Below are 15,327 nucleotides of genomic sequence, written 5' to 3' on the forward strand. Positions count from 1 at the left end.
CCTGAGTCAGAGAATGCCAGAAAGCAGGTCCTTTATATAGGCCATGGGGTGTAGCTCCATGACTCAGCACTTATCCAGGCCTGCCCTCCTTCCTTCTGTCGCCTCCGCCTATCAAGTCTTCTGACGCGAGGTCACTCCAGTCTGCAGCTGTTGGCAATTGACCTCCCTCAGGCTCACATGCTGTGGAGGAGGGAGGGTCTAGTTGCTCCGTTTGCCTGGGCGTGGAGCCAGAGCTGGGGGCTGGCTAAATTTTATTGGTTTTAAATTTTCTATCATTAATTTTAAGGTTTTTTAGTTTTATATATTTTAAAGTTTTAGGCCAAATATATAATAAGTTTTTAATTTGCATTTTAATTGTATATTGTACTGTTTGTTTTACCTTGGCTGTACACGCCCTGAGTCCTTCGGGAGAAGGGCGGTATAAAATTGAATAAATAATAAAGTAATAATAATAATAATAACACGGTTGTTAAGGGAATCTGACTGCCCCATTGGCACATAGCCACACCCCAGTCACATAGCCGCACCGACCCAGTCACATGACCCCCCACGCCCACCAAGCCACGCCCACCAAGCCACACCCACAGAACCGGTAGGAAAGAAATTTCGATTTTAACCACTGATAATATTCATATGTACATATCAAGGCCATATATCTGTCCATTGTCCAGAAGAGAGCAGTGCTAGGAACAGCTGAGATACTATAATGAACCCTTTAGTTTCCTAGGAGAGGACCCAAGAATGAGAAAGACATGGACCAACCCCAAGGGGTAAGACATGAATATTTTTAATATACGACTATATTCGTTGAATATTACTAATTCGTTAATATTCGACTTTGCCGAACAAAGTCAATGGGAGAAACCAGATTTGCTTAAACAACTGTCGTGTCCCACTCCTCCGCTGACGGCCGGGTCAGGGAAATCTGAATCAGGCGTGCCTCTGCAGCTCTGCCAAAGTCCTAGCAAAGTCCTCAGGGCAGGCAGGAGACCAGAAAGTGACTTCAGCAAGATATGTTTAGACTTTGCCTGAGTCAGAGAATGCCAGAAAGCAGGTCCTTTATATAGGCCATGGGGTGTAGCTCCATGACTCAGCACTTATCCAGGCCTGCCCCTCCCTTCCTTCTGTCGCCTCCGCCTATCAAGTCTTCTGACGCGAGGGTCACTCCAGTCTGCAGCTGTTGGCAATTGACCTCCCTCAGGCTCACATGCTGTGGAGGAGGGGGAGGGGTCTAGTTGCTCCGTTTGCCTGGGCGTGGAGCCAGAGCTGGGGGCTGGAGATACTTCCTCCTCTTCAGCCTGTCTGGGCATGGAGCCAGGGCTGGGGCCGGGAGGCATACTAGGACATTCCTCCGTGTTCGGAAGCAGATAAGAAGGCCCCGGCTGTGGTGAGATCGGACGAGACACAACAACAACCCTCCCGATGCCTCTCATAATTGCAGAGATTTGCTTAACAATTGTGCCAAGAAAGGTGATAAAATTGGTCATGGCTCACTGAACAACCAGCTGGCTCAGCAACAAAAACTTTAGTCCCCATTTTGGTTGTAAGTCAAGGACTGTCTGTGATCCTTGAACTTGGAGGCTGTACAACCTTTGCTTTCCTTTCCACGGTGAGGCATTCTCTCCATTGAAAGGTGAGAATCTCATCTTTTCACCCAGATCTCAAACATGACTTGTTGTGACCCTTTTAACCACGTCTTTACCGTTTGACCCAGCTTGGAAATTTCCTAGCCCGAACACAACGTCCCTTATCCTTTAATCTTCTTTAGAAGTAATGCTACAGGCGGTCAAGATAGCTGCCCCATCCTTACAAAAGGGCCAGCCTTTCTTTCAACACCCCCACCCCCACAAAAAAACCCTATAGAATGAAAATAAACCAGTTTTGACGGGTTTATTTTCATTCGCAAGAAGGTGTAGAGCAGGGCAAGAGGTGGGGTTTCAGCAGGTTCTGACCAGTTCTGGAGAACCGGTAGTGGAAATTTTGAGTAATTTTGCAGAACCGGTAGTAAAAATTCTGACTTTTTTTTTTTTTTTGATTTTATATCCCGCCCTTCTCCGAAGACTCAGGGAGGCTTACATTGTGTTAAGCAATAGTCTTCATCCATTTGTGTATTATATACAAAGTCAACTTTTATTGCCCCCAACAATCTGGGTCCTCATTTTACCTACCTTATAAAAGGATGGAAGGCTGAGTCAACCTTGGGCCTGGTGGGTCTTGAACCTGCAGTAATTGCAATCAGCTGTGTTAATAACACACTGCTTAGTCTGTTGAGCCACCAGAGGCCCTACCCCCTCTGGTGACTGGCCCCACCCCCATCTATTCTCTGCCTCCCAAGTCCCAGCTGACTGGGAGGAAATGGGGATTTTGCAGTAACCTTCCCCTGGAGTGGGGTGGGAATGCAGATTTTACATTATCCTTCCCCTGGCGTGGGGAGGGAATGGAGATTTTACAGTATCCTTCCCATGTCACATCTACCAAGCCATGCCTACCAAGCCACACCCACAGAACCAGTAGTAAAAAATTTTGAAACCCACCACTGCAGCAGGGGTGTCAAATTCAAGACCCGCAGGGCAGATCCGGCCCTAGATGTGGTCGGATCCAGCCCGCGGTGCCATCCTAGAAAACGTAAGGTCGCTTCGGCCCCGTCTACCCAATGCGGAGAGGAAACATCGGGCCAGCTGGCCATGCCCACCCAGTCGGCCACGCCCAGTGAATGGCATCAAGCTGGCCACGCCCACCCAATCAGCCACGCCTGTCCCCCCCCCACCCGAGGTCAACCACAGCCCTGATGCGGCTCTCAATCAAATTGAGTTGGACACCCCTGGATTAGACCTTAAAAAAGGATTTTTCAAGCTCGCCAACTTTGTGTGTTGAAGTCCACAGTTCTTCAGGCTGCCAAGGTTAAGAAACAGAAAACTGGCTCTCCGCTCGGCATGGCATAATAGTCTAGACCAGGGATCTGCAAACTTGGCTCTTTGAAGACTTGTGGACTTCAACTCCCAGAGTTCCTCAGCCAGCCAGGAGAAACAGTCCTGGCTGGGGAATTCTGGGAGTTGAAGTCTACCCATCTTAAAGGGCCAAGGTTGAGAAACAATCCTGGCTGGGGAATTCTGGGAGTTGAATTCCATCTATATTACAGGGCAAAGGTTGAAAAACAGTCCTGGCTGGGGAATTCTGGGAGTTGAAGTCCACTCATCTCAAAGGGTCAAAGTTGAGAAACAATCCTGGCCAGAGAATTCTGGGAGTTTGACACCCCTGGTGTAGAGAAACAAGGAGAACATCAGATGGGTGATGTCTACAGATGTACGATGGGATTAATTACGCTTCCTCTTGGAGATAGAAAACCAACGTTGATGAAATCCTCAAAGGTCTTAAGAGGTCCTCACTACTTTCTGGCTGTCTCCGAGCAGCCCATCTTCTAGGCTGACCATCTGGTCTCAAAGCTGAGTTCAGTTGGACATCTGTGCATACACACACAGAGAGAGAGAGACATCTGGGCTCCTCGGAATTTTGAAAAGAATTGTACAATCAAAGAATAACAGAGTTGGAAGGGACCTTGGAGATCTTCTAGTCCAACCCCTGATCAAGTCTCCATAGAATGACAGCTGTCCATTCTTTCTTCCATCCCTCTAGATCTTCTAAATCGTAGCCCACATTTTGGGTGAAAGATGATGGCCAACTGACTGCCCAACTCTGTTTGACTCCATTCCATCAAGAGACAGTCTTGGGTTCAATAAAAGCCGGATTTAATGATAAGTTAAAGTTATTTTCTGTATTCGCAGTCTGGCAGAGAAAAACTCTTCGATCCCATAAAGATAGAAATATTTGGATTACAGTATCTTGTTTTCGTCCCAACGTTTTTGGATGGGTCATTATCCAAGATGACCCAAGAATCAGGAATCTCTCAGCAATAGTATCATCTCTTGATTTCAGAGTAAACGGACTCAGCTCTGTAGAGTAAATCCTAAAAAGGAGAGAGAGAAAGATAAAATACATCAATAGATAAAGTTGAAAACCTCTAGCATTGACAAAATCACTATCAATCAATTGCAAACGGCAGGTTTACTTTGATCAGCTTACATCCCGGGATGACAACTTTTAACACCATCAAACAACAGTTGCCTATTTCCAGATCTTTGGGAAGAACTCGATAGGTAGATAAAAATGTCAAATCCAATCTAAACATCTGGCTGACTTTCCAGCCATCAATAATTTATAGGGATCAGTTGGGAAATTGGTTGAAAGATTTCTTACCACACCTCAGCCTGTGGCTCCTTTTCATCTCTTGTCCAGTTTTGTGATTATTGTAAATTAAGCCACATGAAAGACCTGCTTAGGATAATCACCTGAGTTAAAACGTACCGTATAGTTTGAGTCCAATTTGGGACAAGTCTCTGGAAGAGGCTGCAAAGAGAGACAAATATATAACCGTGGGAGAAAAAAATTCCTTAAAGCTGGAAAACCAAGATTCTGTTTTTTTTAAAAAAACAAATAAACTCTTCCCTGTTATTTCCTTTTGACTTTGCATTTTTAAGAGAAATGATAAAGAGCCATTAAACCAAGCAGGACAAAAAACAAAAAACAAGATGGCAACTACATGGTGCAATCGAAGCTCCACCCATTTTATGTAAATTGCCTGTGGAAATTTTAAAATGGGCGGGGCTTTGATGTCCCTGTTTAGATGGAGAAGTTTTGTGAAGGGTCGTTTTTGGGCAGTTAACAAGGATGGATGGAAGGAAGGAAGGAATGAAAAAAGAAAAAAGGAAAGAAAGAAAGAAAGAAAGAAAGAAAGAAAGAAAGAAAGAAAGAAAGAAAGAAAGAAAGAAAGAAAGAAAGAAAGAAAGAAAGAAAGAAAGAAAGAAAGAAAGAAAGAAAGAAAAAAGGAAGGGAGAAAAAAGGGAGGGAGGGAAGGAGGGAGGGAGGGAGGGAGGGAGGAATCCTACTCCCACAAAGAAAGAATGAGAAAGCAGGAGTAAATCCTAAACCCATCCCTGCCTAGAGAACTGTGTTTCTCAACCTTGGAAGACTTGTGGACTTCAACTCCAAGAATTCATGCTGGCTGGGTCCAAAAAGTCTTAAAGTTGCCCAGTTTGGAGACCTCTGCTCTAGTAAAAGTGAAACTCAAAACCAGAAGTTGCTCTTTGCATCGGAGTCATCTGTTCTTCCATTGGGGAAAAGAGGACATCATCTGTGGCAGGGCTCTCCAACCTTGGCAACTTTAAGACTTGTGGACTTCAACTCCCAGAGTTCCTCAACCAGCTTTGCCAGGGAAACAAGCTGGTTGAGGAACTCCGGGAGTTGAAGTCCACAAGTCTTAAAGTTGCCAAGGTTGGAGACCCCTGGTCTGTGGAACCTTCTTCTGTGGAAACACAGATCCATCTTCTGACGTCACCAGTTTGAGAATCTGGGCCACGTTGGCTCTGCCCATCTCCTGATCCATCAACCTCTTTCACTGTTCAATCTCAGAAGAAACCAAGGAGAAGACAGGTGGAAACTCACCGGAAGAGGGCCAGAGATCGGGAGCGGATTCTTTGGTGATTCCACTGGAGAATCCACCACCTCATAAATGGGTTCCTTGTCATCTGGAAGACAGAAGAAAAAGGTGTCATGTCATTACTAACATGCATGGAGAGTTGTAACGGTATGTGGGAATGACCTTAAGAAAGGGAGACCACAAGGTGGTTACAAAGTCCATTATTATTTCTTGCTCTATTATTTTTACAGTACAGGTAGTCCTCGACTTGCAACGGTCCACTTATTGTCCTCTCAACGGCACTGAAAAGTGTGACCGTTGTTCCCACTTAACGACCGTTACAGCTTCCCCGTGGTCACGTGATCAAAAGCCAGACGCTTGGGAACTGACTCGCATTTATGTCGGTCGCAGTGTCCTCGGCGTCACGTGATCCCCTCTGGCGACCTTCTGAGAAGCGAAGTCTAACGTGGAAGCCAGCTTCGCCCAACAGCCTTGTTACTAATTTAACCGCCGCAGTAATTCACTTAGCAACCATGGCAAGAAAGGTCGTAAAATTCACTAAACAGCTATCTCACTTAGCAACAAATATTTTGGGCTCAGTGGCGGTCGTACGTCGAGGAGTTAGTTTTAATGTTTGTAAGATGACCAGAATCGTCTCCGATGGGATGGATGGCATATAAATTTGATGAATGAATGAATGAATGAATGAATGAATGAATGAATGAATGAATGAATGAATGGAAATGAATGAATGAATAACAAGTGCCCCAAATGCGATCACATGACTGCAGGGGCAGGGCAGCCATCGAAACTTTAAATCTGGGTTGTAAGTACCTTTCAGGAGAAGGGGCGTCCATCATAACTTAGCGAATGGTCACTAAGTGATCGGTCATAAGTGTAGAACTACCAGTAGCACACTTACCATGTTTAGTTGGAGGTGACATTCTTGCTCCTAGATCCAATTTTCCTGTTACCCTAAAAAGAGAGAGAGAGAGAAAGAGATGGGGCTGGATGAGAATGAAGATCGGTCAATGCTTCTAACCCCTTGCACACTTGCACGCAAGTGCAGATACTCAGCGTTGGGGGGAAGGGCACTCCTCCTTCCTGGAACTGAACCTGAAAGGCGTAATTCTCCCCCTGGCCTAAATCCCAGCAATGGTTCTCCAACCACCCTGTAATTTCGAATTTCAACATTTGGAGACCTGATTAGAATCACCACCGAACTCGTTAGGGGAGGGGCGGGAGGAGGGGAGAGGGGGAAGTGAGGAAACTCCTACCCTGTGCTGGGTTCTGATTTCCGTAAAACAAACCGGTAAATCATAATGGCTCCGAGTGCCCCGCATAGCAAAACGCCAACCAGCACCCCGGCCACGATCCAGCCCAACTTCGAAGGCTCTTTGGGAACCTCCTTAATGGGTGAGGTCCCTGTTGCTGCTGTTGTCACCATTGTTGTTGTTGTCGCTGTTGTCGCTGTGGCCAGAGGTGGTGCTAGAATGGAAATAAGAACGGAGGGGGTCAGGGGTCAACCATTCCTGACCCTATAATCGCCAGGCGGCTTTGACTCTTAGCTCACCCAACTTTTAATGGCTGTAACTCAGCTAAAATTTCCTGGACATTCACCAGTTTAAAGTTAGGTGAGAATTTTGGTTGCAGCTGAGATGAGTGTGGTTCAACCTCAGCAATTTTAAGATGGGTGGATTTTGATTCCCAGAATTCCCTAGTCAGTGTGCTTTAAGATGAGTGGACTTCAACTCCCAAAATTCCCCATCTAGGATATTTTAAGATGGGTGGACTTCAACTCCCAGAATTCCCTAGTCAGTGTGCGTTAAGATGGGTGGACTTCAACTCCCAGAATTTCCCATCTAAGGTGTTTTAAGATGGGTGGACTTCAACTCCCAGAATTCCCTAGTCAGTGTGCATTAAGATGGGTGGATTTCAACTCCCAGAATTCCCCATCTAAGGTAGTTTAAGATGGGTGGACTTCAACTCCCAGAATTCCCCATCTAGGGTATTTTAAGATGGGTGGACTTCAACTCCCAGAATTCAACGGTCATAATCAGTATGAAAAATGGTCATGAAATTTTTTGGAGGGGCCGTTATAACTCCGAATGGCCACTAAACAAACTCTTATACAAGTCAAGGGCCCATACTACTTACTAGTCAACTGGAGATCAATGGAGGCGTTGAGGATTTCTTTGGGCCGCAACAGAATCACAACATTGTACCGGCCGACATCACTGGCCCTGAGCCCGGTGATCTGCATAGATCCATTGTGGAAACCAAATTCTCGGTTGGTAAATTGCACCCCGTTGCGCTGAGGACGATAATTTCCGGGGAAAAAGCTAAAGATCCTAGAAGATCCCTGAGAGGCCATCCCTCGGAACCAGTTGACTTCACGAATGTCGCCCTGCACTCTTTCCACAGAGAAAGTGACATTCTGGCCTTCGGCGGGGGTCTCCGGGATGGACACTATATTGATCCTGCTTGCTTGGACCAGAATAATCCATAGGGCCAGGAAACAGACTGTCAGGAGAAAACAGAGGAAGGATTGTATAGGGCAGGGGTGTCAAACTCAAGGCCCAAAGGGCAGATCCGGCCCACGGGATGCTTAGATCTGGTCCACGGGGCCGCCTTGGTAACAGCAAAGGACTGGCGAAAATGGAGCTCGGGAGAGCTGTGCGTGGCCCTCCCAGACCCTGTTTTCAGCCACGACGGCCTCCTGCAGCAATGAAAACGGAGCCCAGAGGGCAGAGGGCTGGCAAAACAAACTAAAGAAACAAAACAGAAGGAGAAATGTTTCCCCTTTTGCATTTTGAGCATTGCAAGAAGGGGCAGGAAAGGAGAAAAAGGAAAGAGGAAAGACAAAGAAAAGGAAGATGGGAAGAGAGCGAGGGAGGACAAATAAGGAAAGAGGGGAAGGAAGAAGAAAGGAGAATGAAGAGGGAAGAGGGAAGGAAAAAGAAGAAAAGGAAGGAAGGAAGGAAGGAAGGAAGGAAGGAAGGAAGGAAGGAAGGAAGGAAGGAAGGAAGGAAGGAAGGAAGGAAGGAAGAAAAAATAAGGAAAGGGGAAGGAGAATGAAGAGGGAAGGAAAAAGAAGAGAAGGAAGGAGAGAGGGAAGGAAGGAAGGAAGGAAGGAAGGAAGGAAGGAAGGAAGGAAGGAAGGAAGGAAGGAAGGAAGGAAGGAAGGAAGAAAAAATAAGGAAAGAGGGGAAGGAAGGAGAATGAAAAGGGAAGGAAGGAAGGAAGGAAGGAAGGAAGGAAGGAAGGAAGGAAGGAAGGAAGGAAGGAAGGAAGGAAGGAAGGAAGGAAAAATAAGGAAAGAGGGGAAGGAAGGAGAAGGAAAAGGAAGGAAAAGAAGAGAAGGAAGGAAGGAAGGAAGGAAGGAAGGAAGGAAGGAAGGAAGGAAGGAAGGAAGGAAGGAAGGAAGAAAGAAAAATATGGAAAGGGAAGGAAGGAGAAGGAAGGAAGGAAGGAAGGAAGAAAAATAAGGAAAGAGGGGAAGGAAGGAAGGAAGGAAGGAAGGAAGGAAGGAAGGAAGGAAGGAAGGAAGGAAGGAAAAAAAAATAAGGAAAGAGGGGAAGGAAGGAGAATGAAAAGGGAAGGAAGGAAGGAAGGAAGGAAGGCAGGAAGGAAGGAAGGAAGGAAGGAAGAAAAAATGAGGAAAGGGGAAGGAAGGAGAATGAAGAGGGAAGGAAAAAGAAGAGAAGGAAGGAAAGAAGGAAGGAAGGAAGAAGAAAAGAGAATGAAGAGGGAAGGAAAAAGAAGAGAAGGAAGGAGGGAAGGAAGGAAGGAAGGAAGGAAGGAAGGAAGAAAAAATAAGGAAAGAGGGGAAGGAAGGAGAATGAAAAGGGAAGGAAGGAAGGAAGGAAGGAAGGAAGGAAGGAAGGAAGGAAGGAAGGAAGGAAGGAAAAAATAAGGAAAGGGGAAGGAAGGAGAATGAAGAGGGAAGGAAAAAGAAGAGAAGGAAGGAAGGAAGGAAGGAAGGAAGGAAGGAAGGAAGGAAGGAAGGAAGGAAGGAAGGATATTATAATGAGAGTGAGGGAAGGTCTGACTCTGAGAGAAGTCCTGCCTTAGCACCGGTGCCCCCGACATAAGTGATGTCAAGCTGCCCACACCCACCTTGCCTACAAACCCCACCTCAAGCTCAGAACCCTATTGCGGCCCTCAATAAAATTGAGTTTGACACCCCTGGTATAGGGTCTCCTGCAGAGGACTGCAGAGGTCCCTTCCACACTCTGTTATTCTGTATTCTGGTTTGCTATCTCTTTTACAAGAGCGCAGCTGGATACCTAGAAAGGAATTTGTCCCTGTCTTGAAATAAATAAAACGCTTTCGCTCATTAATAGGAGGGTCTGCAGCTTCTGAATTTGATTTGACTAACGTTCCGAGTCGTTGGAGATTTCCAAGAGGTCATCAGTTCCACCCCGCAAAAACCTAGTGGGTTTCATCCCCAATCATGACCACACAGGTTTTCCACCAAGATTTCTCATCAGCGACAAAGATGATTAGGGGACTGGAGGCTAAAACGTATGAGGAACGGTTGCAGGAACTCGGTATGCCTGGTTTGATGAAAAGAAGGACTAGGGGAGACATGATAGCAGTGTTCCAATATCTCAGGGGTTGCCACAAAGAAGAGGGAGTCGGGCTGTTCTCTAAAGCACCTGAGGGCAGGACAAGAAACAACGGATGGAAACTAATCAAGGAGAGAAGCAACTTAGAACTAAGGAGAAATTTCCTGACAGTTGGAACAATTAACCAGTGGAACAATTTGCCTCCAGAAGTTGTGAATTCTCCAACACTGGAAGTTTTTAAGAAGATGTTGGATAACCATTTGTCTGAAGTGGTGTAGGGTTTCCTGCCTGGGCAGGGGGTTGGACTAGAAGACCTCCAAGGTCCCTTCCAACTCTATTCTAGTCTAGTCTAGTCTAGTCTAGTCTAGTCCATTCCATTCCATTCCATTCTTTCTAATTCTAATTCTAATTCTAATTCTAATTCTAATTCTATTCTATTCTTCCCAGATCTACCACTTACCTCTCAAGGAAAGGTGTTTATTAAAAACCTCCATTTTCTCCGTCGACATGCTCCTTCCTGGAACGCAAATCCACCAAAATACAGCAGACCAACCGAAGCTTGAAAAGGGGAAGCTGGCCTTCCCAGTCAAGCCTTTGGAACCCAGCTTCGTCCCATTCTACGGGGGAGAATTCTTAGGGGTTCCCAAGACCACATCTGCTCTTTCAGTGGGGCCACAATCCAGGCTGAGGTTTCCTCCAAGTCTTGACCGCCGGTCTCTTGAGTGTGCAAGCCTTCAAGGAGAGAATGTGAGAACTGGCGTCAAACTCCCCGGAGCTTGACTCCTTGGATGCCAAGGAATGTCCTGGAATATTAAAAGCTCAATTATCCCCCACCAAGAAGCCGGGTGACTGAGGGTCCCCTCCCTGACAGGAGCCAAAGTCCAGGGTGAGCAGAGATCTCCAACCTTAAGCATGGATTGATTCCAAGATCTTTCCCAACCTCAGAAAGCTGCAGATTGCTGATAGACAGGAATAATTGAATCTCTCTCTCTTTTTTTTTTTACCTCAGTAACTGGCCAAGTTTGGCACAGCAACCAAACAGGACAGGTACAGACTTCAAAGGGTAGTTAGGACCAGTGGTGGGATTCAAGTAATTTAACAACCGGTTCTCTGTCCTCATGATTTCTTCCAACAACCAGTTTGCCAAACTGCTCAGAAAGTTAACAACCGGTTCTCCCGAAGTGGTGCGAACTGGCTGAATCCCACCACTGGTTAGGACTGCAGAAAAAACAAAATTGTGCACAAAATTGTCTGCTACAACATCCTACCTGTCAACGACTTCTTCAGCGTCAACCTCAATAATACACGCAAAAAAAAAATTGCTACAAACTCAAGGTAAACCGCACCAAACTCGATTGCAGAAAATACGATTTTGACAACAGAGTTGTCAACACTGGAATGCTCTACCTGACTCCATTGTTACATCCTCAAACCCCGCTAGCTTCAACCTTAAATTGTCTACCGTGGACCTCACCCCATTCCTAAGAGGTCCGTAAAGGGGGCGTGCCTATGCGCATCAGTGTGCCCTACCGTCCCTGTCTTACTGTCCCCATTTATTTGTATTTACTTCCTTTTTTTTGATGCTTATGTTCATACTTATATTTGCTACCTTGTACATGTTCAACAAACAGAATAAAATAAAAATAAAATAATTGCAACCAGACTGCCTTCTGTTGAGGATTTGTAGACTGTACGAACCAGAAAGAGGGCTGGGAAAATATCTACACACATACCTCACATCCTGGACATAAACTGTTTCAACTCCTCCCCTCTGGATGCCACTATAGGGCATTACATGCCAAAACAATTAGACACAAAGGTAGGTTTTTTTTATTTTATTTTCTCCCCGTGCCATCCCTCTGCTCATTCCCACAGCACTGTCTTCAGCCTAAAGATATTTACCCATGTAGCAGGCTGTATTGCTATTATTCTTATCTTCTCATCTGTCTTTTCTTCTCGTCTTTCTCGTCTTCTCATCTTTCCTATGATCTTCTCCTATTGATATCTACGATTATCACTTGTTGTTGTGTCTTATGAATAACAATTGAAAATAGGATTTAATGATATATGACCTATCACTTTGTGTGTTTGTATGTACACTGGAGACATATTCCTTGTCTCCGGTGCATAAAGATTGTGTGCCCAATCACACCTGGTCAGTAAAAATTTTTGTCTGTCTATCTATCTGTCTGTGTCTATCTGCCTGCCTGTCCACCTGTCTGTCTATCTATCTATCTATCTATCTATCTATCTATCTATCTATCTATCTATCTATCTATCTATCTATCTATCTTTCATTCATCTATCCTCTCTATCCCTCTATCATCTATCAACTATCTATCTGTCTGTCTGTCTATCTATCTATCTATCTATCTATCTATCTATCTATCTATCTATCTATCTATCTATCTATCTATCTATCTACAGCAGTGGCCAAAATTTGGGGAAAGTGTATTTTCTAAAACTAGCTAATAACACTACTGTTTTTGGGAGTAGTACCATAAAATTATATATCAATGGAAAGATAATTTAATCGAGAATGTAATGCAATAACTTTTATGAAAGATTTACTATTAGAATAGCAGTTACAATATAAAGAAGATAAGTAAAACACGTCCAAAAAATGAGATATACAAAAATTATCACCGTGTCCTTAGTTGGATAACCTTTAGCGTGAATTACGGCCTTACAACGTCTTCCCATGGAGTGAACCAAGTCTTTGAGTTCTGCAGCTGTTATCATGTGAAACCAAGATTGAATGATTGCTTCTGTTAACTGGGATTTATTGCTGGGTCGTTTCTGACTAACAAGTTTCTTTAGTGGGCTCCATAGATTTTCAATTGGGTGAAGGTCTGGGCTGTTCCCAGGCCATTCCAGCAGTGGAATAGGATTATCTTGAAACTCCCAAAAATAAAAAGTGGTGTTATTAGCCATAAAACCTCAAAAATACACTTTTCCCAAAAGGTTTCCACAATTTTGGCCACTACTCTATCTATCTATCTATCTATCTATCTATCTATCTATCTATCTATCTGTCTGTCTGTCTATCTGTCTGTCTGTCTGTCTGTCTGTCTGTCTGTCTGTCTGTCTGTCTGTCTGTCTGTCTGTCTATCTGTCTGTCTATCTATCTATCTATCTATCTATCTATCTATCTATCTATCTATCTATCTATCTATCTATCTATCTATCTATCTATCTATCTTCCCCAATATTCTAGTTTCCTCCTAGCTAGCTCTCTTGAGAAGTCTGCCATACTGGGAAAGGTGGAATGAAAGAGAAGAAGAGGATAACCAGAAGCAAATGGATGGATTCAATTACATCAGCTATGGATACACTATTGGAAGATCTGAAGACCAGGATGGGAACCAACAGATCATCCTGGAGAAAAGTCATTAAAAAGGTTTGAGAACACATATTCCATCAGTCACCTAGTTCCAAAGTTCCCCTTTACGGTGAGGTCCTTGGCGTTCTCTGAACCTGGTGGTTTTCTTGTAGATATTTCATTATCCAGTGAGGTAACACCACCAATGCTAGGAAAAAGTTACAGAAACCCTGAAGACGTCACCTAATTAGGTAACGAAATATCTGCAAGAAAACCACCAAGCTCAGCAGACCCCACAATTGAACTCCGAGTTACAAATATCGTCTTCTATCCGTGCCCCTCTACTCTACCTATGGTTAGAGTAGCCGACATCCTACTGTGACATTCCAAACTTTCTCTGTGTCCAGGGGTGGATAATTTGGACAGGAATATTCCCAAAGGACCAAGGAAAAATAATTTGAGAAGGAGGTGACCCTCAGCAGCTGATGTCTACGGAGGACTGTCCTTCTTTGTTCTAATCCAGGAGTCTCCAAACGTGGCAACATCAAGACTTACGGACTTCAACTTATTCCAAAATTATTAATAAATTTGATTAATAATAAATAAACTTCCAGAATTCGCAGGGCTGGCCAATTCTGGGCGTTAAAGTCCACCAGTCTCAAAGTTGCCAAGTTTGGAGACCCCTGTTCTAAACATGCAACCGCTCTCCTTGCCCCAGAAAAGAATTCAAGATCTCTTCACTGGAGTTTCCTTCTCAACGACCTAATGCTCACAAGCAGCTTTTCAGGATCCCATAGAAACTTCCCGTTCCTTTCCAGCCCTACCCACTCAACTCTGCTCCCCTACTACGGAAAACAGCTCCGTTTTCTCACCTTCAGCGAAGGAACAGAGTATCCAAGGAGTTCCCCATCTCAGGACCTTCATGGTTTGTTGTCCAGCTTCATCCTTCTCCGTCCTCCTTCCTTTCCTTCCTATTTTACACCTACAAATTCCTGAGTTTCACCAACCGAACCAGCTGGATTGCAAGATGACAGCAACAGGCGGGGCGGTTGCATTCACTGTTGTGTAGGAAGGAGTCTACAGCTCCAGATATGTTGCCTGCCCTTGCACAACACACTTAGCTGAGTGAACTTCCCCAAGGCTTTGGATCAGGAACCAGCTAAGGAGGCCGGGCTTATACAGCCAAAACATGCTGAGCCTCAGGGGGGGGAAAAATCTAATCTACCAAGCGTAGCCCCATCCAGCTTTTGCAAATCAATATTTAACAGAGTTGGAAGGGACCTTGGAGGTCTTCTAATCCAACCCCCTGCTCAGGCAGGAAACCCTATATCATTTCAGACACATGGTTGTCCAATCTCTTCTTAAAAACTTCCAGTGTTGGAGCGTTTACAACTTCTGGAGGCAAGTTGTTCTACTGATTAATTGTTCTAACTGTCAGGAAATTTCTCCTTAGTTTTAAGTTGCTTCTTGCCTTGATTAGTTTCCACCCATTGCTTCCTTGTCCTGCCTTCTGGTGTTTTGGAGAAGAGCTTGACTCCCTCTTCTTTCTGGGAGCCCCTGAAATTTTGGAAGATTGCTATATTGTCACCTGGGTCCTTCTTTTCATTATACTAGGTAAAGGCTCCCCTCGCACATACGTGCTAGTCGTTGCCGACTCTAGGGGACGGTGCTCATCTCCGTTTCAAAGCCGAAGAGCCAGCGTTGTCCGAAGACGTCTCCGTGGTCATGTGGCCGGCATGACTCAACGCCAAGGGCGCACGGAACGCTGTTCCCTTCCCACCAAAGGTGGTCCCTATTATTTCTACTTGCATTTTTATGTGCTTTCGAAACTGCTAGGTTGGCAGAAGCTGGGACAAGTCACGGGAGCTCACCCCATTACACGGCAGCACTAGGGATTCGAACTGCTGAGCTGCCGACCTTTCGATCGACAAGCTCAACGTCTTAGCCCCTGAGCCACCGCG

The 15,327-nt window shown here is 45.0% G+C and overlaps 1 protein-coding gene across 3 annotated transcripts; it reads right to left on the minus strand.

Annotated features, from left to right (window-relative positions):
* Positions 1 to 771: 771 nt before the first annotated feature.
* On the minus strand, positions 772 to 14,679 carry CEACAM19 (CEA cell adhesion molecule 19). 3 transcript variants are annotated; one of them, XM_058196102.1, is made up of 8 exons: positions 14,239 to 14,496; positions 10,505 to 10,776; positions 7,631 to 7,996; positions 6,751 to 6,961; positions 6,396 to 6,448; positions 5,500 to 5,582; positions 4,363 to 4,404; positions 772 to 3,964 (listed from the first exon to the last, which is right to left on the minus strand). In XM_058196102.1, exons 2-8 carry the CDS (start codon positions 10,551 to 10,553, stop codon positions 3,917 to 3,919), a joined length of 852 nt encoding a protein of 283 aa, XP_058052085.1. In that variant the 5' UTR covers positions 10,554 to 10,776; positions 14,239 to 14,496; the 3' UTR covers positions 772 to 3,916. The 3 variants fall into 3 exon arrangements, with proteins under 3 accessions (XP_058052085.1, XP_058052086.1, XP_058052084.1); XM_058196103.1 differs by lacking the exon at positions 10,505 to 10,776 and having other exon boundaries at positions 6,784 to 6,961; positions 14,239 to 14,679; XM_058196101.1 differs by lacking the exon at positions 10,505 to 10,776 and having other exon boundaries at positions 14,239 to 14,666.
* Positions 14,680 to 15,327: the final 648 nt, after the last annotated feature.

Source organism: Ahaetulla prasina, chromosome 10 (genome assembly GCF_028640845.1).
Source record: "Ahaetulla prasina isolate Xishuangbanna chromosome 10, ASM2864084v1, whole genome shotgun sequence".
In the NCBI taxonomy this organism is placed as follows: domain Eukaryota; kingdom Metazoa; phylum Chordata; class Lepidosauria; order Squamata; family Colubridae; genus Ahaetulla; species Ahaetulla prasina.

Excerpts from the sequence above, each read along its gene's own strand:
- CEACAM19 (XM_058196101.1), bottom strand. The coding sequence starts at position 14,290 with ATGAAGGTCCTGAGATGGGGAACTCCTTGGATACTCTGTTCCTTCGCT. Across the intron at positions 6,449-6,750 it reads AAATCAGAACCCAGCACAGG|GGTAACAGGAAAATTGGATC; the intron begins GTAGGAGTTTCC and ends CTCTCTTTTTAG. Across the intron at positions 5,583-6,395 it reads GTCACCTCCAACTAAACATG|ATGACAAGGAACCCATTTAT; the intron begins GTAAGTGTGCTA and ends TCTGTCTTCCAG.